The sequence below is a fragment of the Mustela erminea genome, chromosome 14, assembly GCF_009829155.1.
Source record: "Mustela erminea isolate mMusErm1 chromosome 14, mMusErm1.Pri, whole genome shotgun sequence".
Taxonomy (NCBI): domain Eukaryota; kingdom Metazoa; phylum Chordata; class Mammalia; order Carnivora; family Mustelidae; genus Mustela; species Mustela erminea.
The window spans coordinates 44,720,347-44,744,857 of record NC_045627.1 but is presented as its reverse complement, the minus strand read 5'-3'; the positions used below and the strand labels follow the sequence as shown (position 1 = coordinate 44,744,857).

The window sequence follows — 24,511 nt, the reverse complement described above, 5'->3', positions numbered from 1 at the left end:
GGTGACGCAGGGCGGGCACTCACCTGGGATGGAGGCACAGCGGGGGTGACGCTCCCAGACCCCAGGTATCCCGGGTAGCTTGGCACTGGCTGCTGCTGCTGCCCAGGAGGTGGCATGGGCGGCTGCCCAGGGTAGGTCATCGGCGGCTGTCCGGGGTAGGGCCCCGGGGGCTGCTGGCCAGGGGGCGGCATGGGCTGGCCTGGCACAGGAGCCCCTGGGTAGGGGGGATAGGAAGGCATCCCGGAGGGCGGGTTTCCTCCAGGGGGCGGATACATTCCATATGGAGGAACAGCCTGCTGGGCGGATGGCGGCTGCCCAAAACCCCCCGGGGGGATGGGAGGATAACCACCCCCAGGGGCCCCAGGGTACAGGTTTGGCACGTTGGCTCCTCCGAATGTCCCAGACATGTTGGATGCCTGAAAGTCCACAAAGCAAGCCTAAGATGAACGCCCCCCCACCCCATGCCCCCGCCGCTCACCCAGGAGCATGGCCACAGCCTGTCCATCCGTCCTTCCCTGATCTGAGCCCTCCAACACTGAGAGCTCAGAGGCCAACACCCCTGGCTTCTCAGCAAGGCCCAGCCTGACCACCCAGCTTGAAAACTACTGCCCCCTTCCCCTGTACCTGTACTCCTGAGCCCTGTATCTGCTCTTATGCCCAAGGCACCCATATCTGCTCTAACGCCCCACAGTTTACTTATGGCAACCGGCTGTCTCCCCAGGAGCTTCAGGGCTCAGATTTTTGTTTGTTGTATCCACATACTCCTGGTGCCTAGAGCAAGCCAGGCACAAATGAGACTTGCATACGGGCTGCATGGTTGACACTGAGCAAGCATTTGTTTTTATATTATAAAAACATATTTTTATAAGCCAATTAACAAATAAAAGTAGCTTATGCTACCAGGCACCTGGGCCTGAGCAGAACAGTCATCCACATGTACACACACATGCGCGCGCACACATGCCCGTGTACACTGGCACTCGCATACCTACGCTCTCCTCCCTCCTGACCCTACGCAGTGCTCCTACAAAGGTGTTCCACACATACTCTGTGAAGGCACTGCCCCATCCACTTCAGGGAGGAGACGAGAGACCAGGCAACCCAGCGCATGCCTCTTCCCCCCAGTTTACAGATGGGACATCGTGAGCAGGGAGAGGCCCGAAGAAAACTCTTCGTTCTAAGATGCAGTCCAATACTTGGTGCCCACAGGCAGGCGCACACACAGATACCTCTGAAGGCACACAAGCCTGCAGCCTTTATCCCTCTGGCCATGCAGGTGTAAACCCCACACCCCCACCTCCCAACCCAAGCCCCCGGCCGAGGGGCAGCCCCAGCAGGAGGGCTGCACTCACCATTCCTGAGAGGTAGTCCTGGTTGAACTGCCCTGCATAGTTGGCCATGTTATCCAGCCCGATCGGGGGCATGCTGGGTGGGGGGTAGCCAGCACCTCCCCAGGCACCACCACCTAGAAGCAACATCAAGTCCTTCAGCAGCCTGGCAGCACCCCCAGCGGGGAAAGGCAGAGCAGCAAGCTCTCCGGTCGTCAGAAGGGGAGGCCAAAGCAGGGCCTCGAGGACAGCACTACAGACCCCACAGAAAACACTCGGGCAAGAAAGTTGAATGAAGCCCGCTGCCAGATTTCTTCTGGCAGAGGGAACTTGCCCCACCTTCCAGGGAGGAAGGTCGGGATCAGCAAACCCTCCCAAGACCTCTATGGGACTAAAGAGGTAGGAGGACCAAGGACAGAACTGCCCCCCTGGGCTCACCATCAGGGAAAGGGAATACAGACATAAAAGCAGGTCATTTGGGGTCACTGTGCTCAGCCCGTGACAGCGGTGAGCTCAGAGAGCACTGAGAACCCACAATGAAGGGAAAGCATATTAGGGAAGGGTGGGTGTCCTGATCACTGGGTTGTGGGCAGTGACAAGTCTGTGAAAGAAGGGAGAGCAGGACGATAGGGCAGCAGCAGACAGGGCTGGGTGTCACGCAACACAGACACCATCCCTACGGGGCGGTGCGGGGGGGGGGGGGTGGTGGTGGCAGTTGGGGAACAGCTGTAAGAAGTCCTGAACCCAGAGGGACCCAGTGTGTGCCTTGGGGCGAGGCGCTCAGCCCCTCTAGCTCAGCTTCATCAGCTGACACACGGGGATGATCATTAGTTTGCCTCAAACTGCCGGGATGAGGACGGAGACCTGATGCCTGTGCGGGGCTCCCGTACCATGGCTGGCAACTGTTGTGTGGCCCCCTGGCTTGTTAGATGCCTTTCTGACCAGGGCAGTGAACAGGTCCCAAGGGCCTCAAGTTCAGCTTTTCTAGGGCTCCAGGCCCCTGAGGACGGAGACTGCCAGGAATCTCCGGCCTGCCCTCTCTTCGCCACTCGGCGTGGCGGGGGTGGCGGTCATAGGACACCATGGCGGCATCCCTAGTGGCCGAGGACCAAACATGAGGCCAGCGCTGGCACCCCTGGGCTGTGCCTTGTTTAGAGGGAAACGGCCCTGCTCAACCCAGTATGCCACGTGATGGTGGCCACGCCACCTCCCCGCTCCAGACCTGTTCTTCGCCTGCTGAAAGGGCAGGGTGGGCACAGATGGCCGGCAGGGTCATGGGTGCTCAGACTCCAGGGCCTCTGCTCTGGGGAAATGAACTTGCCCGCTGGTCTTGTGGGGTGAGAGCAGCTCAGGTTACCAGTCTGGAACGATGCCCTCATCTCCTCCCCTACCATGGGGACCCAATATCATTTCAGGAGGAACCTGGGAGAGGCCAGGGCCAGAGAAGCTGATTTCTGAGTGTGAAGAGACATGCTTTGGTGGGGCCGGGCTTTGGCCGCCTGACTGCAGGTACAGCCCCAGTGCAATCCGCCGGTAGCTTCTAGAGCTGCAGCACAGACAGCTGATCCATAGCAACAGCCTCCACTTCCTCCCCTGGCAGAAGGACCCTGCGGTTGATCACAGGATGCCAGGGGCTTTACCTGGCTATCTCACTAGTCTCAGGTGCAATCCAGTAAAAGAGAGATACGTGAAACCATTTGCAAAGGAGAGAAAAAGGGTCCCAGAGAGAAGAAGAGATCTGCCTGCTGCTACCAGCTAATAAAGCAAGAAACGGTCTTGGCCTCGTCTTGGCTTTCCAGAAGTGTTTCAAGTCCAGGCCTTTCTGGGTCCTTGGGTCCAGGATTTTCTCCAACCCCTCCCCATCCTGGCTGCCCCCTTGGGTTAGAGAGGAGATGACTGGAAAGCACTGTTCCTCTCTCCCTGTCCGCTCCCGCACACTGAGCAGAGAGGGCATTCCCTCCCCTGCCCGCCCCAGACCTTCTTACCTGGTGCAGCTGGTGGGTAGCCGCCTGCGGGAGGGGGATAACCTGGGTAGCTCATGGTTCAATCTGCAAGGCAAGAGGGAAGCATGTTCAGGTTCTGTGGGGAGCTCCCACCAGTCTGGCCGAATCCCCCAACAGGCACAGGCCAGGCCCCTGCACGAGCAGAGGCTGCGTCAGGCCTGACTTGGGCCAGCCCAATGTACCTTCCACCTGCGGGGCACCCAGCTAGACACGGCGACTAGGGGCAGACTCGCGCCCGTACCCACGCGCAACACTGCAGGGCTGGCTCACCACACGTAAGTGGCTGCGATTCTCCGCAGACCCCTCCCCACCATGCTTCACTCCTACCTCTGCTGACACGCGTGTGGAGCTGCTCTCTAACCCCAGAGGCGAGCACTGTCTCATTCTCAGGGGCCCGCTCTATTGGTCTTTATTTTCCCATCTCTTCATCACCATCCAGCCAGAGCCCCTGTCCCCTGGGCCCGGCCTAGAGACCCCAAGCTGTCCACGGTGGCCTCCTACATCCTACGAGCTCAGAAAGTTAAGTGACTTGAAGATCAGGAGTAGGGAAGGAGAAAGACCTGGAACCCAGGGCTCTTGCCTGCTGGTGCTGGGTGGGACAGCTGCTCTCACAAAGTCCCTCTGTATATGGATCCCTCTGCCATGTCCCATGCCAGCTAAACTGCCCAGGAGGGGCACAGCCACTCAGACTGTCATGCAACCTACTTCCTGTTGCTGGTCAGTGGTTCAGTGGCTGCTAAAGTCCACAGCGGTGTCCAGGGACAGGTAAGGGTGTCAGGGGATCTGCAGGCCCCCTCAACCATTACTCCTGCTGACCCCAGGTGACCTGCTTCCCCCTGGACACTGGGCCCCAACCTAGCTCTCAAACTGCAACGTATGCATCAGAACAACCCCAAAGGGCCTGTTAAACACACACAGCTGGGCTCCACTGCAGTTTGAGTCCGCAGAACCAGAATCTGCATTTCCAACTAATTCCCAGGTGATGCTGCTGGTACGGGGACCCCACTTTGAGAACCACTGCTCTAGACACCATCATTCACCTACAGGATTCTGTGTGCCCTCCACAGCTGCACTGGAGATCTGCACATGGTGTCTGCAAGGAGGCTGAAGGGCTTCCTTAGGTGCCACTGGTCCCCATGGGGCCCACAGGGATGATGGACGTGGGGATGTTTTGGTCAGTGTGTCTAGAGGTGACCAAAGACCCCTTGCCACCCTTCTCTACTCCCAGAAGAATGAAGCCAAAAGGACCCATCCACAGCCGGGGGCGGGGGGGAGATAAGCCAAAAGCTGGGTACCACCCTGTTCCTACACCAAAACTAATCTCAGCCAGACCAGAGATTTAAATGTAAGAAGTGGCCCCGAAACCTAAAGACATAAAATTAAAGTTCTGCACAATAGGAAACAAATAAGGAAACCAACAGAAAGACAAGAGAAATAACAAACTTAAGAAAAATGTTTTGCAATTAAACAAAACAAAACAAAAAAACCCAGTTACCAGTACAGAAACACAAATGATGTAAACAGGCAATTCCAGAAAAGAATCAGAAGGCTTCATGCACACTAAGAGGCGAGAACCGCTGATTATAAACACAGAGATGTCAACATGTAAAAAGACCTGGTCTGAACCAGAAACTCCCCTTCTAGAAATTATTTCCCGGGGAACACTTACACATGTGTGAAGTGACAGGGACAGGGAGTGTGCTGGGGCCTTCTGGGATAACAGCCCCCAAGCTACCCATCTGCAGCGGCTGGTGTGGGGAATCAGAACAGATCTGCACAACGAACACTCATAGCTATTTTACAGTTAGCCGGTTCTGTAACTGGGAATATGAAATGATCGCCATTCTTGATCAAGGTGTAAGCCGTGTGTTTACTAAGCTAACATTTTGTAAAAAAAAAAAGATGTAAAACAGAGACACTCGGTGGTTGTGAGCGCGCACGCGTACACACACACACCCCCACCCATTCCTGGAACGATAAACAAGAAGCTTGGTGACACTGGCTGCCTTTGGAAGGGAAAACTGGGGACAGACATGAAGGTTACTGTTCATATTTGCATTTTGTTGGCTACATGCGTGTACTGCCTGTTAAAAAAACAACTTGAAAAAAAAGGCCCCATTCAGGTGGCGATTTCTGAGCTCCCTTGAGGCCACGGCTGTTCTTCCAAGATCTGAATACCTCACACAGGCTCTATTCAGGCCCAGGCAGCCCAGCTCAGCGGCTGAGGTTAGCAGCCCTACAGAAACGCACCCTGGGACCCAGACCCAGAGGGTCCACCCATGTTTCTCCGCCTGGGACAGGACCACAGGGCAGGCTGCTCCCAGGGTGATGGCATGCATTCCCAGGAGGGCTTCGCAGACTTCCCAGCAAGAGTCAAAAGCTGTCCTCTGGCAGTGAGTCGGGTCTGACCATACGTCCGAGCAGCAAGCCGTCATCCCTGGGTCTTGCCCTCCTCCAAAGACCACCTCCAGACTGGCCCTCCTCCAAGAGCAGCTTCATCTCCCCACCATCTCCTGTGTGCAGTACCATTCCCTTCCCTGTCTCGGAGCTCTCTTCAGAACCCAAGGCCCCAGCTGTGGTCCCTGAAGAGCACAGGGCAGGACTGGATCATCGCCTCCCTCCTCCCTGGGTTGGGACACAGAGTGTTATGGCCAAGAAGCCTTGATGCAGATCCTGTCCAGCTCCTCCTGTGCCTTCTGCGCGCTGCTCAGCCCGCCGAAGGGACCAAACATTCCAGCGTCCAACATCTTAGTGCTCAGCTTTGTTCAGTAAGCATGCCGTTTGCTTTCTTCCAAGTAACTGGTAGGAAAGGGGCCAAGGACAACACTCCAGAACCGTCAAGGCCGACCATGCCCCAGCCCAAGAGCAGCAGGTCCCGCCACGCAAGCAGTACTCCTGTCCCTAACTCTTACCACAACGATGCGACACATTCCCCCACAACTTCACGATGGTGTCAAGAGGGCCCGCATCCGATTAGGATTCGAACACACAGCCCACGCCCAGAGCCCCCACGGTCTACCTGCCTGATAACCGCCAGGAGAAGAGCCACGGCAGCTGGATGACCTGTGGCACCCTCAGGGTGCACGTCCCCACCCCCAGTGCCTACCCAACCTAGGGGCTGTGGGCACTCAGCTCTCCGACTCACAATGTCTACCTGCTTTCCCCTTCCTCAACATGAAGAAATCCGCTCATCCTCCAGTCGTTGGGTAACTTCCACCACCAGCAGGGCCCGCTGTACCACGTGAAATCATTCCCGGCACCATCCCCACTCGCAGGTGAGCTCAAGTGGGGCTTCTAAGAGGGGCTCCGCACCTTCCTCTCCCTGCGCCTGCCTGTCCAGCACTTGCTCTCCACCACAGAGAACACAGCTGAGTTATAGTCCACTAGATCGGCTCTCTCTTCGGTGTCCACAGGTATCATCACACCTTCTGCACTGACCAAGCCTCTCCTCCTCCTGACCGTCAGCTGCTCTGGCAGGCTGGGCAGATGCCCCATTATGCGGTGGTTCTGGTCTCCGGTCAGGACACTGACACGGGGACTCACTGGAGGGAGCGTGTGCCACATGGCAGGCAGCTGGCCTGACTTCCAGCGCATAAAAGGGAAGGAAGGGTGGGTGGTAGCAGTTGTTATGGCACCCAGATACAAAAGTGTCCTCCCCAGAAGGCCGGCGAGGGACCTGGGTGGGGACAGAGCATGCAGCAGGCTGAGGCCTGGTAGCACCATGCGAGACCTCCCAACCCTCTGTGCCCAGCAGCAAACCAAGCAGGCCCAGGACTAGGGTGGAAGCTGTTGTGGGATGGCCCCTCCACTGGCCTTCCCCAGCCTAGGGGCTGGAACAGACTTCTGTATATTCACCTTTTAATATGAAATCCTCAATCTGTTTTGATACAAGAATTTAAATATAGAGTTTAAGTCATGCAGCTCAGATGATTCTCTGCTGATACTTTTTTAAAAATAAAAAGAAGCCAAGCCACCAACTGGGAGAAAAAGTTGACGAAAGACACATCTGATCAAGGACTGTTATCCAAAAAAGAACTCTTAAAAACTGATCAGTAAGAAAACAATCTAATTTAAAAAATGGGCAAAAGACTTGGACACCTCCCCGAAGAAAACACATGGATGGCTTCCGAGCACGTGAAAAGATGCTCCCCATCAGACATCGTTAGAGGAACTGCAAATAAATAATGAGAGACCACTGCACACTCATCAGAATGCTCAAAGTCCCTACCAGTGACAACACCAACTGCTGGTGAGGGCACGGAGCAACTGGAACTCTCGTTCACTACTGCTGGGAATGCAGCATGGTACTGGCCCTCGGGAACACAGTCCGGCGGCCTCTTATAAGACTAAACACATTCTCACCATATGCTCCAGCAGCCCTTGGTATTAACCTCGGTGAGCTGAAAACTGTCCACGCAAAATGTGCACACAGATGTGTATAAGAGCCTTTATTCATAATGGTCAAAATGCGAAAGCAACTAAGAAGTCCTTAGGCAGGTGAATGGACAAATGCCGGGATGATGAGCTATTACTCAGTATTAGAAAGAAGTGCGCTGTCAATCCAGGAAAAGAGATATGCAGGGAGCTGGAGTGCAAATGAGAAAAGACTGCGTACTGCTTGCTTCCCACTCTCAACAGTCTGGAACAGGTAAAACCAGTGGTAAAAAGATCAGTGGTTTCCAGGAATTATGGAGGAGGGAGGGACGAATGGGCAAAGCACAGAGGATTTTTTTTTTTGGCCAGTGAAACTATTCTGTATGATATTAAAATGGTGGGTGCATTAGTCAAAACCCATGGAACACACAACACCAGATGTGAACCTAAGGTGAACTATGTACTCTGGATGCGTCCATGCAGGTTCATCAATCACAACACACACACACCCCTACGGCAGGGGTGTTGACAATGGATACTGATGGTGTTGATAGTAATGTACTTTCCATACCATTTTGCTGTGACCCTAAAACTGCTCTAAAAAAATAAAAAAATAAAATTAAAGAATAAAATAAAAACACGAGAACACACTGCAGGAAAATTCACACACAACCAGAAAGGCACCAAAAAGTGAAAAGCAAAGGTCTAACCAAAGGTCACTACTGGCAGTTTCTAATGTGTAATTCAAGACCCCGCGCCACCAAAACACACACACATAAATGCACTTGCATGTGTGTGAATATATATGATTTATGTTTGTGCATGTGTGTATACAACCTTTTTAAAGCAAGAGATTTATTTGCTTATCTGCAAACTCTCCTCGCTCCCGTACCAGGCTAGGTTTGGGCAGACTGGGGGTCATTAATGGGACACATTACTACCCGGCATTGCTCGCCCTCAGCCAGTCTGAGCAGCTCCTGGCCTCCATACACCGCCCTGGGAGTGCTGGGCATTCCTCCCCAAGTCACTGGGCTGGACAAAAGGAGGCAATGACCCAGATGGGGTGTGAATAAGGCAAGATAGAAACAAGATAGAAACATCTACTTAAAGTAATCCACTTCCTTGGGGCACCTAGGTGGCTGAGCGATTAAACGTCCAACTCTTGATTTCAGCTCAGGTCAGGACCGCAGGGTCATGAGATGGAGCTCCGAGTCCGGCTCCATACTGAGCACCAGCCTGCTTAAGATTCTCTCCCCCTCTGCCCCTCCCCCACCTCTCATGCATCTTTTCTCTCTCTCTCAAAAAAAGTAATCCTCTTCTAAGAATCTCATGTGGAAAAGGATCCCAAACCAATGACCCAGTGCTGGGTCCAGTTCTCCACAGACCTTGCTATCCCATGGGTGTGAAGGGAGGTTTGCCCAGGGGGTTGGGGGGGGGGGTTCCCCCTCTCAGGGCTCATCCTTCCTTTTGTATTTTAGGACTCTGAAAGGGGACTTTAGGTTTTTACCCCAATCTCAGGTTTACAGACTACCCAAATGTTCCCACTGGAAGGGACCTCGAAGGCTGTCTAATTTCCAACCCCCTTAGTTTTGCAGCTAAAATACACCAGGGACACGGTTTACTCAAACCATACACACACTAGGGAGAGTATCCATGGTAGAACTCTACTCGCTGCCTGCTTTCTCCTAACAGAGCCACGCTGCAACACCTGGGGCTGCTTCCATCTGAGCTAGGCTGGCTTATCTGGTGCTCCCAGCCATTCTTGCCACAGGGGACCTACTGTAGGACCCCTCCTCCCCGGGCAGAAGTGAGTGCCTGGGGAGGAGGGGGCACTCACTTCTGCTCACTCACTTTGAACTAGGGTTTGCCAAGGCCATTCCTCATGGTCAGGAGGTTCCAGGGATCCTCAGGTGCCTAGGCTGGCACCTGTTCCCTCTCCCCATACCTACAGGGGAGGAGGGAAGCCAGACACAGACAGAACTCTGCCACATAACAGTCACTCAGAGCTGGCTCAGCAATAACCTGGGCCTCCAGCCCCAGCTCAGCACAAACAGGCAGCTTGATTTACAGCTCAGAGCTTTCTGAACTATGTTCTTGGACACCAGCTTAGTATCTTCCAAGTTGAGAACTCAGTGGGATGCAACTTAAAAGGAGAGAGATTAGTTGTCCAAAACTTTGGAAAAAGTTGCCTACTGCATCTCCTCCCCAAAGTGCCCATTCATAATAGCACGGTAAAAGGCTCTGAGAAGTCCTGTAACAAAGGAGACTGCTTAACTTTATCCCCAAATTTCTCCAGCTAATTAGGAAATCATAACAGTTAACATTTACTAACTACTTTAATATGTGCTAGGCACTCTATTAAGTGCTTTACATGGAATTCAACTTTACAACAACTTTACAAAACAAACACTGAGATTATGATCCCCTATTAAGAGATAAGGAAAATGAGGTACGGAGAGATTATAGAACTCACCAGTTACAGGTAGTGAATGACTGAGCCAAGACTCACACCCAGGCAACCAGGTTCCAAAGCCCCGGACTTTTACCCCCATGCTATACTCTACTTCCTCCTGGAGCTCACCCGTCCCGGAAACCAGTATCTCAGAAACTGAAAGCGCCAGTTAAGGGACTAGCCTGGGATTAGGAATCAGGATCTCAGGCCTCACTGGGACCCCGGGTACTTCATCAACGGCAGGATAGGCTGGTGGGAAGAACATGAACTCGGAAGCTAGACCGCACAGGTTCAAATCCCTGTCCTGCTCTTTACTAGGTGTGTGACCTTGGGCAGGTTACCTAAGCTTTCTGGGCCTCAGTTTTCCACATGTGTAAAGTGGGGATAGCAACAGTTTAATATCAAATATATTCTAATTTCACTTAACCTTTCATGATACCAGTTTCTCCAGTACAAAATAGCAAACAGGAGGACTAGAAGCCCATTTGATAATACTCGGGCTAAGAAACTTGGAGGCAGTGTGGGGAGAGGATGGAGAACTGGGGAGTAATGCTAGCGGTGGGGGCAGAGCACGTGATAAGTAGAATCCTGCTGGCCAGTTCCTTCTCCCACACCAAACCCAGTTCTGGAAGAGCAGGTCCTGGGAATGGCTGTGTTGGATATTCCCGTCTCCCCAAGGGGGAATTCACCAACAGGAAACTGGCAAAGCTTTCTTTCTTTCCCTTCTGCGTGCCTGGGTGCCCAGTCCATGCCCCAGGAATGGCAGGGGCCAGAGGAGCAGCGGCGAGCAGCAGACACGGCAGGGGGAGGCCAGGTGCGGGGAGAGAAGCACCTCTGAAAAGGCCTCTTGGAGAAGATTCTGCCTGTGAGGAGGGACCCAGGGAAGCAGCTCCTGCGCCCCTGCACCTGCTGTCAGTACTCTGACCCCAGGTCCTCACCCTGATGGAAATCATGTTCCTTCCTCCCAGCTGCCTTTCTAGACCCGGTCCTTGGGTGTTGAGAAGGGGAGCAGCGAGGCAGCAGTGACCACTTTCACACACCAGCTTGTGGTCTCCCTCCCACCCCTCCACAGCATAGCTCTCTCACAAACCTGGCTCCTTCCTGTTCACGGGAGCTTCCCTCTGACACCCCACCAAATGGGCTTCCGGAAGGGCCGACGCTTAGTCACAGGCCAATCCCAATTTGGGATCTCTGAGCAATGGAAAATGAAGGTGAACCCATACATGGTGTCAACACTGGCTCACACCCAAGCCCAGAACGTGAGGCGGCCTTGGGGCTTGGTCCTGGCAGATGCCAAGGTTCTTGTGACAGACAGAGTGGCAGTGACAAGTCCAAGTTGTGGTCAGGTCCTAAGGAAACACCCTCCACACACACACAAAAAGAGGAAACTGTGGTTGTGTTTCCAAGTGCAGTGCAGGCTGAGGAGACACAGGTCTGTGTCTCCCTGAGACACCCCTCCACCTGGGGGTGACGACTCCCGGCGACACCACCTTTGCAGAGGGGCTGCTCCCAGGACGGCCCATAAGCCAAGCAGGAGGATGTCAACCAGGCACTGGGGGTGCCTGAGCCCTGCTGGGGGCGCTTGCTTTGGCCGCCCAAAGGAACAATAAACAAAACGCGATATAGAACACAGAACAGAATACTATTCGGCCTTAAAAAGGAAGGAGATTGCAACAGGTGCTTCGGCAGGGCTGAACACAGGATGTTATGCTGAGAACTCAGCCCATCATGGACAGAAAAACACCGTGTGAGTCCACTGTCGGGAGGTGCCTGGAGCAGCCCAATGCAGACAGAGAGGACTGTAGTAGGCAGGGGCAGGGAGGAGGGGGGGTCTGGGGAGCCGCTGTTGGCCACACGACAGTCTCAACATCCTTAGTGCCTTGGAACTACACGCTTTTTAAAAAATGCTAAAATGGTAAATTTTATGTGTATATTTTAAAGATTTTATTTATTTATTTATCAGAGAGAGAGCGCAGCAGCAGGGGAGCAGCAGGCACAGGATCCTAGGACCCCAGGATCATGACCTGAGCTGAAGGCAGACGCTGAACCAGGTGAGCCACCCAGGTGTCCCATGTTATGTTATTTTACCACCAAAATAAGTTGTGTGATTCTAAGCCACTAAGTCTGTTGTAATTTGTTATGGCAACAATACAAAACTTAACACAGACAATAATCTTTCTTCCAAATCTTTCTATGGTGTTCCTTTTGAAAAAGCCTCTGCTCTCCTTGTGTAAAAAGACCCAGGCACAAGTCTATGTAACTCAGGAGGCTTTCCCTGACAAGGGAAGAGGAAGGAATAAATTGACTATTCCAACCGAAAAAGGAAGGACCAGGTGCTCACCATTTCTGCAGGTCTGGGAATAAAACCTCCATAAAGCTTTGCTCCCTGGTATTTTATCAGACAACAAGAATCACCATGGTGAGGCTCAGGGCTGTGAGTGGTTCTGTGTGGCCGGGCCAGACACACCCCGCCAGCAATGCAAACGCTCTGGGGAGGAAAAAGGTTGGCAGTGTGCTCCACCCCAGCGGGACCATCGCACCCCAACCTGCCAGGATCGCAAAGCTGGGGGCCCGGAGCTCACTCAGCCCTAGCCATGACTCAGTTCATTCCTACCCACGCCACCTCAGCTCTCATTTCAGATGGGGAAACTGACAACCAGAGAGGAGGAAGTGACGTGCCCAGGTGACAGAGCAAGATCCTAAGAGGGCTGGCCCAGGACCCTGATCTCCTGCCCCCCACCCCCAAATAAGAGGTCAATCCAAAAGACAGGATGCCAGCCAGTCACCGCATCTACAGGGGTCGGTCCCGGTTTTATGGGGCTTGAAGCTCATATGATTTTGGGGGTCTTCTTCCAGAAAATGAATACACATCATTGCTAGGACCCCTCCCTGGCAAGTAAGGTGCAGGGAGGGGAGGGTCTCCTGAAGTGGAAACTTACATTCCATTATCTTCATAGTAATTCCACCTCTGGGCTCAGAGAGGAACCCAGGGCTGGGCCAGGCTACCTGGGAAAGGAGGAGGAAAAAACCAAAGTCCTGGCCTGCCCCAGGCTTTCCCTCTGCCTGGTGACATAAACACAAGAGAGCAGTTGCAGGAAGTTATCCACAAGGGGTTTAAGAGCCATTCCTAGGAAGAATGGAGACTATGGCAGAGAATCAGGAAATGCATCCTCTGGGAGAGGAAGGAGGGAGAAGAGTGTAGAGAACCGGCTCCTCTGATGGGTCTTGACCAACCTAAGGCTCTTCTGGGCATCTTTCTCCCTCACTTATTAAATGGGTGAGCCTATGAGGGGTGTGTGGTTCTGGGCTTGTGCTGCCCAGAACCTGGGGCTCCACGAGGGTTCTGTAGTTCACATTTATTTCTTGGGGGGGAAGGCGAGCGGCTATAAAAGAGCTGGGCCTGACTTTTAAAAAAATTTTTTTAATGGAAAAATAGGAGATCTGGCAACACAGGTCCTCTGTTTCCTTGCGGTAGCACACAGCTAGGGAGGCAGCGACCACCCCTTCAGCCAGGTGCCTACTGCAGCAGCCCACTGTCCCAAGCTGGGCTATCCCTGCAGGTACCTGCATGTGTAGTCAAAGGCACAGGTGATGTCACCCAGGGCCCTGCCAGTTAAGAGGCAATGAGCCCTATGAAAGCCAACAGCCCATCACAGATCCTCTCACAGTGAACTGGGGGAAGGGGGTGGCAGGGAGGGTTAGAACGGAAGGCAGCAGGGAGCGCCTGTTCAAATGGCTTTGGAGAAGCTCAGTCCCTTCGAACCCAGATACATGAGAGGCCCCCCCACCTCACCTAGAAGCCCCAAGAAACCTCTCCTTCAAATAACACTTACCAGCACCTTTCCGTCTAAGGGTGACAAAGTTCCCGGCCAACCTTGTGCTGCTGAAGTGGAAAGAGATCCCCATCAGAGCCTACAGTTCCCAGTAGAGAAGATTCTCTTTCGGATCTCTATCTCAGGCATGGGCTGACCCCTGTGCAGGGGGGATCCTAAGCTCTGCCAAAGGGCCCTGGGCCAAGAGTTACACTAGGCCACAGCAAGCTGACGGCAGGTTCCCAGACAGGACTGCGGTTCGCAGCCAGGATGTTATCCTGGCACTTTCTATCTTCAGGACTTTTGTTCAGTTGGTTCCTTCTAACCAGTCTGCCCTCCTTGGCTCCTTTACGCCTTCCTTAAGCCTATGTCAATTTTGGCCTTCCTTTAGCCAAGACAGAGCCCCACCTCCTTCAGGAAGCCCACCCTGATCTCTCTACCCCTAATGACTGCTCTTCCTGGAACTTATCAGCACTTGGCCTAATATCCTCTAGTAAATGAATGTTACTCCCCTCTTCCCAGTACCTATGGTCGAGACACGGATTACCTCATTATATATTGCCTCATTCATCTTCACAGTGTTCCTACGAGACAGATAAGATCACCTCAAGGGAACAGGGCTCAGAGATGATTCTTGGCAAGCCAGGGTCACACCAACTGACACCAGAGCCAGAATTACTATTTCTTAGGCCTCTCGGTGCAAGAGGCAGAGCCTAGGCTGTAGGACAGGTCTCTCCTCCACCTGCCACTGGCTAGCAGAGGGCTGGGCACCACGACGTGACACCAGTGGACCCTGATTCATCTCTTCCACATCCTGGGTGGCACCTGTTCTGATGGCCTCTTTGGTCAGACCTTCTGGTGCAGAGGCTACAGGAATTCTGGGGGCAGAGAGGACGACACTTCAAGGACATTCTCTCCTTCCCTCCCACACCAAGGCAGGATTGCAAGTGTTTTGAGGGTGTACGAACATCCCTAACTCTGCAAGGTAAGTGGCCCTACTCTCTACAGGGATGCAGAGTCCCAGTGTCCCGCCCTCATGGGGATCTGCCTCTCTCGGGCGTGGGCACAGTGCCATAAAGCCACAGAAACAAGCCAGAGCACCCCAGGCAGACCCCCACCAATCCTGACTGTATTTTCCCTCTCACTGAACAGAAAGCCTGCACAAGGTGCTGTTAAACATTGAACTCCCCACCCACAGGCCGTGAACAAAGGCTTGCTGGAGCCTAAGTCAATCATTAGCCAGTCTGTACCTCAGACTGCCCCAGGGCTGGCACTGGGGCTAAACAGCCGAGAGATGCTCCAAACAAGGCAGGCTAGGCTGGGGAAGTAGCAATGGGGTAGTGTTTAAGCCTTACTGGAAGGATGAACTTGAGCAAGCCAGTTCTGAAAGACACGTCCTAGAAATAAAAAGTCAATTTCCAGTGCCCTGGCATTGGATTACACAGGAATCCTAGAATACTGGACCTGGCAGTAGCCTTCATGAAATCATCGGCTTCAACCAGCCTATTTTACTAAGGTGGGGAGTGGAGGCCCAGGGAGCAGAAAGAATCTGCCTGATGTCCCAGGACGGGTTGGAGGCAGAACACAGACCAGAAGCATGTCTCTCGGCTTCTGGGCTGACGCACTCACAGCCCACACCATCTCCCCTCCACTCAGCTCCCTTCTGGGTGCCAACCCCCTCGCCCCCAGGGCTGGATGGAGCTTCGGAAATGTTAAGACAAAATGAGGAAGGGACCCGACTCCTGGGGGCAGCCTAGAAGGAGTGAGAATCCTCAGTTCATCAGCGAGCAGCAGCAGCAGCTGCTGGCCTTCTGTGTACCTGCCACGGGGTTGGAGGTGGCCGTGCCCTGCACTGCCTATGGGCTCGCCACTGTCACCATCACGACATACTATTCTGGTCGTGACAGGCCATTCCCGCTTCCTTTTTTTTTTTTTTTTTTTAAAGATTTTATTTATTTGACAGACAGAGATCACAAGTAGGCAGAGAGGCAGGCAGAGAGAGAGAGAGAGGGAAGCAGGCTCCCTGCAGAGCAGAGAGCCCGATGCGGGGCTCGATCCCAGGACCCTGAGATCATGACCTGAGCCGAAGGCAGCAGCTTAACCCACTGAGCCACCCAGGCGCCCCCCATTCCCGCTTCCTAACCAAGGATTACCAGCTTGGCCAATGGCAAGACTGGAGTTTCAAATTAAACACAGCAGTGGGTGGTGTCCCAGGAACTTCTGGTTGTCCCCTACGACCATCTGCCCCCTCTTACTTGTGGCACAGAACAACAACTGTTGCCTGGCACATGGCAGCCTCCAATAAGGACTAGTTTCCAAGCCTCCCTGGCAACCAGGCACGGCATGGCCCTGCAAGCCAGCTGCCCTGCGCCACACGGGTTAAGGGAAGGCCCCGGAGGTCCTTACCTCCGGGAGGGTCCCCACGCAGATCCAACAGCAGGGGTGGCTGTCAAAAATGAGGATGTCCAGGCCTCACCCCAGACCTCCTAAATCAGAGCCCTTAAGGGCGGAGGGAGTAGAAATCTGTGTTTTAACAAACTTTCCCAGTTAGTCTTAGATACGCTTATATTCAGAAACCGCAGCCCTAGAGAGTGCTGGGGGCAACTCCACACCAGCAGCCTGGTGCCAGGACGACCTCAATGAGCAGACATGGACCCCGGCCTCCAATTTCTGAGGAGAGAGGGGGTTCCTCTCCTAATCCACAGCCAACACTGAATCGTAATGCAGACAGGCAAGGGAAGAGGGATAATGAGAAACCTCCCCAAGTCAGCAGAAATCAGGGCAGAAGTAACACCCAGGTATAGAAAATAATAAACAGAAAATAAGATCCAAGGAATAAAATCAAGACGGTCTGGTATGTGAACAGTCTGAATTTGCTATCAAAGACAGAAACCCCCAAATTCGGTTTGCTGTTGCCACTGCCTTCTGCCATCCTCCCACACCCTGGTCATGTGCTGAGCACAAAAGACATATTTAAAAAAAAAAAAAATCCTTTTTTTTAAAAAGGATTTATTTATTTGAGAGAGAGTGAGCACGGAGCAGGAGAGGGAGACAGAGAATCTCAAGCAAGCTCCACGCTCACACTCAGTGTGGAGCCTGATGTGGGGCTCAATCCCATGACCCTGAGCTGAAATCAAGAGTTGGAAGCTCAACCAACTGAGCCACCCAGGCCGTGGCCTAAGTTGGCCTTGGGACTTTTTTGCGTACTGACTGTTTTGTCATATCCTTTGTGGAACAGAGAAAGGCTGTGTGCTGTCACAAACCAGGAAGGAACAGTGTAACTGCCAGTCAGAGCTGTCCCTGTCTTTGGACACAAAGGAAGGGACAAGAACCACAAAGGAAGAGAGGCAGTGTGGGCCCTGTCCCTGGACCTTGCAGGCCAATCTTATTTTATCCATCCCTCCTAAGAAGCTGGCTATCCTGGTGACCACTGGGACCGGATTATTTCATGACAACTGGGGTGCTGAGAAGCAGGTCCGGGAGACCAGAGGACCACATACTGACATACTGCGCATAAGCCCGAACTAGAACAGGTCCTGGTGTAAAGCCCCGGGCCTCTGCCTGCCTCTGCCTGCCTCTGCGTTTGAGCCTTTCATTTACTATCTTACAAAATGCACTTTTTATTTATTTTTGGTCTCTGAAGAAGAAAGGATTCTCCCAGACCTTTGGCAATATGGTCTCCCAATATACAGATAATGTGGCAATGAAGGCCAAAGGCCAAAAGCATTAAAATAAGCAACAAATGATGCGAAGTACTATCTGCACAGATCAGCCTCATAAACCTGTACACATTAAGCATGGATGTCTGGTCCCTGCATCGAGAACGAAGGTAAGTACTGCCTGACTTAACTGGAGATTATAGCGAGAATTTTGGGGACCTCTTGCAGAATTTGACCGACCAATATGCAAGGAAAGGCAAGCAAGCTCAAGTTAACAGATACATCTTACAGTCTGTGACCCACCGGGAATATGTAACCTTTCCTGTCCGTGAGAGCTTCTAGTATGATCATGTACTTGCCACAGATAAAATCTGGATACCGCCCAGCGAGAAGAAATTTTGCTGATCACATTCACTAAACATAACCCAATAAAACCAGCAGTCGACATTAAAATGTAATCATACTCCCCACAAAACCGGTTACTGGTTAAATTCAGGATCCTGTCTTCTAAAACATCCTTGGATCAAAAGAGATCTACATGGCAGGGCAGCTGGCCAGAAGAACGTGAGACTGTTGACCTCAGGGTCATGAGTCTGAGCCCTGTGTTGGGTGCAGAGACTACTTAAATAAATAAATAAACTTAAAGAAATAAAAAAAATCCCTGATCTCTGTGGCGGCCATAAAGGAATGGAAAGGCGAGCCTTTCGAAGGCCAAACAGCTAGGGTTGTTACACACAAATGTTGAACTTTACATGTTTTTTAAGTTAAAAAACTAAAAAAATAAGTGAACTAATTTAGAGATTAAAAGTAGAGCAACAAAATAAGCCAAAAGTAAAAAAGAATGAATAATGATAAAGGCTGAAATTAATGGCCAAGAAGCAGGAAAAAAAAGTGGAAAGGATACAAAAAATTATTACCCGGCTAGCAAATCCACTTAGAACCCCATTCATAATATCTACTAAAGATGTATTACAAGGCCTGTAATCTGTCCCTGATTTGCAAAAGTTAGTATTATAAAAATGTCAACTCTTCCTTATAAATGAATACATTCGATGCCATCCCTATCAGGGCCCTACTCGTTGCTCATTCCAGCACTAGTTCAAATTATAAAAATAGTCAATGGTCCCCATACCCATCAATTAAGGGAAGACTGTATAAACCACAGTCCCCCTGCACTATAGATCATTCCACAGTGGCTACCGACCCAGAACACGCTCACTCAAGGTTACTGCCCCTGATCAACTAATCAAAACCACCAGCTGCGGAATAAGGGGTGCAGCATGAAACCATTCTGTGAGAGAAGCCAACCTTTACAGGGGCACCCGCGGGGCTCAGTTGGTTAAGCGTCTACCTTTGGCTCAGGTCATGATCCCAGGGTCCTGGGACAGATGGAGTCCCTCATCAGGCTTCTTGCTCAGCAGAGAGACTACTTCTCCCTCTTCCTCTGGCCCTCTCCCTGCTCGCTTGCTCTCTTAAATGCATAAAGAAAATCCTTAAAAAACAGCAGCAGCAGCAGCAGCAAACCTTTACAGGTGCCTGTGTCCATACGACACAGAGGAATTGGCGGGGCTGGACTGACGGCCACCCACACTGCTGATTTCTCAGGGTGGAATGGGAGGATGATCTGAGAAAAAGAAACAAACACCCCCTCGGTGCCGGCCTCCTCCTGCATCACCCAACGCCTCTCCTTCCCTTCAAAGCTTGTCTATACTCAGCACAGCGGATCCGCACTCCTGCAAATCCTCTGCCCATTCATTCCCATCTGGCTTCTCCACCAGCCTCCCAGCAAAACAGCCACAGCTAACGTGCTGCGTGTCCTCCTTATCACTTCCCACAGCAACAGTGGGCACCCGTGGTCACTCCCTCCAACTGAAGTGGACTCACCCTGGCTTCTATGATCTGACACTGTCCTGCTTTTCCTCCCCCCTCATGGACTGCTGTTTTTCTAGCTCCTTCCTGGGCTCAGGCTCCTTTACTCAGCTATTCAAGGTGAGTTCCTCAATCTCATCGTGCCCTTTATAGCAGATAAATCTAGACAAAAATGTCTCTCTAGCCCAGAGTCCTCCTAAGCTCCAGACACACCTGACTCCTTGGTACCCCAAAGGCATCTCAAGACGCTCCATATCCATAACTGAAGTCACGATCATGATCTTGGCCACCTTCCAGACCTGGTTCTCATCCAGTATGCCACGTCTCTGGGGAATCCAGGCAGACAACCTAGGGTGGGTGGGGTGGACTGTGCTTTTATGCACACAGCACAGGGCTGGGCAAACAGTGGGTACTCACAATGTTGGTTCAACAGAAACATGCCTTGTCACCCACTTCCTAAAAATAGCCATGACCTTTTAGGTGGCCACAGCAAGCTCACATCTGCTACTGCCAGCTGACCCCCCCCCATAAACATACTTTTCCCCCTAGAGAGCCAGTCCCAGGCTTAATCTGCCATATGCTCGCCCCCCCCCCCAGCCCCCCAGCTAATACCCTCTGGGTTTCTCCTTTCCACCTTCATTCACATTCCTCTCAGCTCATGGTCCTCCCAGCCAGCCTACCCCCAAGCTCCAGGTGACAAAGGCTGGGGACACCAGACTTCCCTTGCAATTTCACCAACAATTCTTCCCTTCTTTTCTGCTGAGTCCGTGGGACTTTCAGGAGCACAACCCCTGGAAGACCAGACACTGAGGGATCAGAGAGTCAGGCGCCAACAGTCTGCACACTCCATTCTGTCTCAAGTGTCCTTGCAGTAAAGCACCCAAGAGATCAACACCATCATGATCAAGCCCTGGCTGATCTTAAACCCCCTCCACAAGCATCTTCTCACCAGAATCTGCAAACAACCACGTGAGGCAGGCATTTTACCATCTAGAACACTGGGACCTTGTGTGGCTCCACAACTTGTCCCAGTGACTCAAAACGGAGAACTCTGTCTCCTGACTGAGTTGCCTCACCCACTACTTTCTTCTAACAGTGTACTGGAGCCTCTGTTTGGGCCCTATGTACTGTTAGAATCCTCCAGAATACAAGCCACCAGGTGACATCAGACCTCTATTTTATTGGGGGGGAGTTGAGGGGAAGGGGGGTAAGTGGGCCTACTGTGCTATAGTTTCAGCATTACTAGAAAGCTTCACTGAATTTCAACAACTCCTTTTTAAAATGCAAATTCCCAACAAAGAAACTTCAGTTTCTTCACCTTTACAGGTGCCTAAGGGCTTTCCTATCTAGGATCACTCAAATTCCTGAGGCACCAGGGGACAATGGCATCAGAATGTGCTGTAGAGAGAAGTCCAGTAGACCTGAGTTGGCCTGCTTGGCTGTGACTGTGAAGCACACCAGCGCATAGTCTTCCCTGAGTGACCCACCACGGGATCAAGCACCAGGCACTGCCTCAGGCTTAGGGAGAGAGGAAAGGAGGAGGTGAATCCAAGAGGAAGGAGGGTGAACTCCAAAAAGGCCCTGGGTCCTTGGCACAGGTCCCCAGCACTCGACACAGATTTCTTTTCTACATTCACCTCCTGCCTACACCGACTTTGCCTCTCTGTTCTGCAATGAATTCCCAAGAGCCCACACTAACCTATTCTGGCTGGATTCTTACTCCTGTCACTCCAGAGGACCCATCCTCCACGGAATCTTGGCCTTCTAGGTAAGCAATCCAAGATAGGTATCCGTCAGCCTTGCCCTAGCTCTATCTCAGGTTCTCTTTCGTTGCCTACCCAAACTGAGCCTTCAAGGTCTAAGATCAAGGAAAACCTTACTTCCCTGGCCTGCCTCTCACACTCAGCGAAATTCTGCTAGCACATATATTAGGCAGAGCCCTTCCTGGGTGCTGTGCAACCAAGGCACAAGTAAGAAACATGAGTAAGCCCCGCCTTCCAAAGACAAAGGACGGGGCAGGGATAAGACATGGGGCCACACAAATACTAAGCAAGGCGACTATGGAGAAGGGATGCCAAAGGAGTAGAAGAGGAGGGCAGTGTGGGCTCAGAGTATGTCTTGTCCCTTCCAGCTAGGAGTAAGCTCCTGGATGGTTCCCAGAAGGGTGGGGAATCATGGGCAGAGATGGGGAAGGAGGACATTCCAGGAGGGCAGAACAACATGAACTAAAACAGGGACTGGCAGGAGAGCAATTCGATTTGAATGGACTTCCAGCTGCATGAAAGAAACAACAGCTATTATTACTGTATTATTATTGCTGACACTTGTGTCCTAGGCCCTTCCCCCATGTAGGTGACATCCACCTAGAGCACAGGCTTTACCCCACGTAGGTGACATCCACCTAGAGCACACAGGTATGGTCAAATAGTCACCAGCTCAGCGCTGTGCCTGGGCGGTATGGTTGTCACGTATTAACTCATTTAACCCTTACAATGCCCCCGTGAGGTAGGTATTATCATCCCCACTTTACAGATGAGGAAACCAAGGCACAGAGACTTATAAGAGACAAGACGGAGGGATTTAGGACCCCGAGGCACCGAGCACCCCATGCCAGGGTAACAGATTACCCTAGCACCTGTCTTGCCAGGGACCACCTAGAAGCACAGGAGGGTGCCTTGAGGGAAGGAGCACTGTTAATCCTCCTGGAATCCCCAACAATGGACTGAAGCTAGGAAGGAATGAAGGAACATAATGAGAGCCATTTAGGAGTGAAGAAAGAGAATACACCCTGAGCCTCCACCTCCAGGACTCAGCCCTGCCCTCCCCTGCAAGTTTTTGTTCCCGTTGTGGGAGCAGCGAAGAGGCGCGCCAGCGCCACTTCACGCTCAGGTCAAGGCAGCCAGAAGCAAAACGTGGGGTCGGGAGAGAGCGCGGCGTCGCTGTATACCTTGGATACCCAAAGCAAAGCAAGGTCACTGATGGGGGAAGCTGAGAGAAATGTCGCGGGGGTGGGGGCGGGGCGGCAACTGTAACCTGCTTGGGCTAGAACTGGCCAGCTTAACTTCTCTCCTCGGAAGGGGAACTTCGCAACTGTCCTTTAAACCAATAAAATGGGTTTCTGCCATTTTAAGCGTTCCACAGGCTACGTAGAGCTCAAGGGGAAAGGCAGAAAGGGTATACACACAGGTGAACACAGCGCCGGGGTAGTTCCGCATTTTCTCAAAGGGGCCTTAACAAACAATCTCCAACACCAACAGCTCCCAGGATTTGCATCTTCCCAGTTCAGGAGGAAAGTTCCTGAAGCCAGCCTCCTCTACCGGCCCTCCTTAGCACACGCCCCGGAAGGGCACCTACACTCTTGAGAACTCCGCTGGGTCAGAGGGGCCCGGACCATCGGCCACCCCCATACCAGTCAGTCGCCTTCTGGTCGCAGGTTCATCCGGTCCCAAGTTCACCCAGTCGTCCCACGCCCACCCAGGAGCGGGTGAGGCCCCGACCCCAGCCGCGCAGCACAGTCACGTGGCCCTGGGCACAGGGGGCCAGCCTGCGCACCGCCCACCTCAAAGAGGGCAGCCCCTCGCGGCCGACCAAGCCGGGTAACCTGGCCGACGACCCGTCGGGGGCCAGCCCGACAACCCGACACCAACCCCCCCCAACCCCCCCAACCGCCGTGCTGAGCAACCAGGAAGCCGCAGGGCAGGACCGGGACGGGAGCGGGCGCAGGGCAGTCTGGGGCTCACCGGCCCGGCCGCGGCGCTCTGCCGCCACCCCGTCCCTTGTCGCCGCCCCGCCCCGTGCCTCCGGAGGGCCAGGGAGCCCTCACTTACCCGGCCGCTGGCCACTGATCACAAGGGTGGGGGCCGCGAGGGGCCCCGGGCAGCGGCGGCTGTCTCCGCGGGCGTCCCGGCCGCGGCGCCTCTATCGGCCTCGAGCTCTGTCCCACTCCGGCTTTCGGGGCACTCAGGGCACTCCGGGCACTCCGGGCACTCCGGGCACTCGGGCACTCGGGCACTCGGGAACCGCAACCGTCAGGGCGGGGCCGGAGGAGGAGTGCGCGGGGCGGAAAACCCGGCAGTGGCCCAACGCGCCCCGGGGCGGAGCAGCTCGCGCAGGGGACGGGGCGGGGCTAGGGGTGGGGTCGGAGCGCGTCCCCGCCCCCAGGTGATAGCCGGGAGGGCTAACGGGCGGAGAGCTGCCTCCTGGGGCGGGGGGAGAAAATCGCCGGCTTTCTGGCTCTTTTGGGACGGCAGGGATTTCTGCCGGCGCCTGGAGGTTGGTGAGGGGCTTCCCCGCTCCGCCCGCCTCCTCTGTCGGTCGTGCCTGAGCCACGATCTCGAGGACGGCGTTCTCCAAGCCTCCTCCGGCCCTATGTACCTTTGTTAGCGACTCTCCTTCAGGTAAAGAACACTTTTCACGTTAAAAAGTTCACCCAACAGTATGGAAATGGAGGTGGGGGTGGGGAGAGTAGATTTACGGTGGAGAAACCCAACAAACTACCTTAGGCAGGTGATCAAGGTCAACAGGGAGAGAGAGAAATCCTCAGTGATAGCATGTGCCCATGTTGGTCTTCCTCCCAAGAATACAGCCACGAAAAGCCTATGGAGATTTGAAAATAATGTAGCGTGGCATCCTGAAGGGGATCCTGGTAAAAGGACATTAGGAAAAAAACTAAGGAAATTTAAATAAACTATGGACGTCAGTTAATAATGAAGTACTGGCTCATTCATTGTAGCAAAAGCTCCATGCTAATAGGAAATGCTAATAACAGGAGAAACCAAGTGTTAACTTCTCATTTTTTCTGTACATATAAAACTACTCTAAAAGATCTTATTTTTGAAAAAAAAATGTTCGCACATGTAATAAATGAATGTATGATCATTTAAAAGCAATTTTTAGAAACTGAGATTCACTCTTTACTCCTCTAGCCCGCTTTTAGGTGTGTCTTTCCAGATCTTTCTCTCTGCAACCTCGATGTGTTATATATTCGCCTAGATGCACTGTTTAAGACGGTGTT

At 52.9% G+C, this 24,511-nt stretch overlaps 1 protein-coding gene across 3 annotated transcripts in view; it reads right to left on the bottom strand.

Moving 5' to 3' along the window:
• Nucleotides 1-23,434, bottom strand: part of ANXA11 (annexin A11) — a 36,691-nt gene extending 13,257 nt beyond the window's left edge. For 2 of the 3 annotated variants that reach the window (XM_032312287.1, XM_032312290.1), the window contains exons 1-4: nt 23,325-23,434; nt 3,314-3,376; nt 1,353-1,465; nt 24-416 (exon numbers count right to left, since the gene is read on the bottom strand). In XM_032312287.1, the coding sequence (XP_032168178.1) occupies nt 24-416; nt 1,353-1,465; nt 3,314-3,368 (561 nt within the window). In that variant the 5' untranslated portion in view covers nt 3,369-3,376; nt 23,325-23,434. Of the gene's footprint in view, nt 1-23; nt 417-1,352; nt 1,466-3,313; nt 3,377-23,056; nt 23,165-23,324 lie in introns of those variants that run through there. The other variant, XM_032312288.1, reaches the window with a different exon arrangement.
• Nucleotides 23,435-24,511: the final 1,077 nt, after the last annotated feature.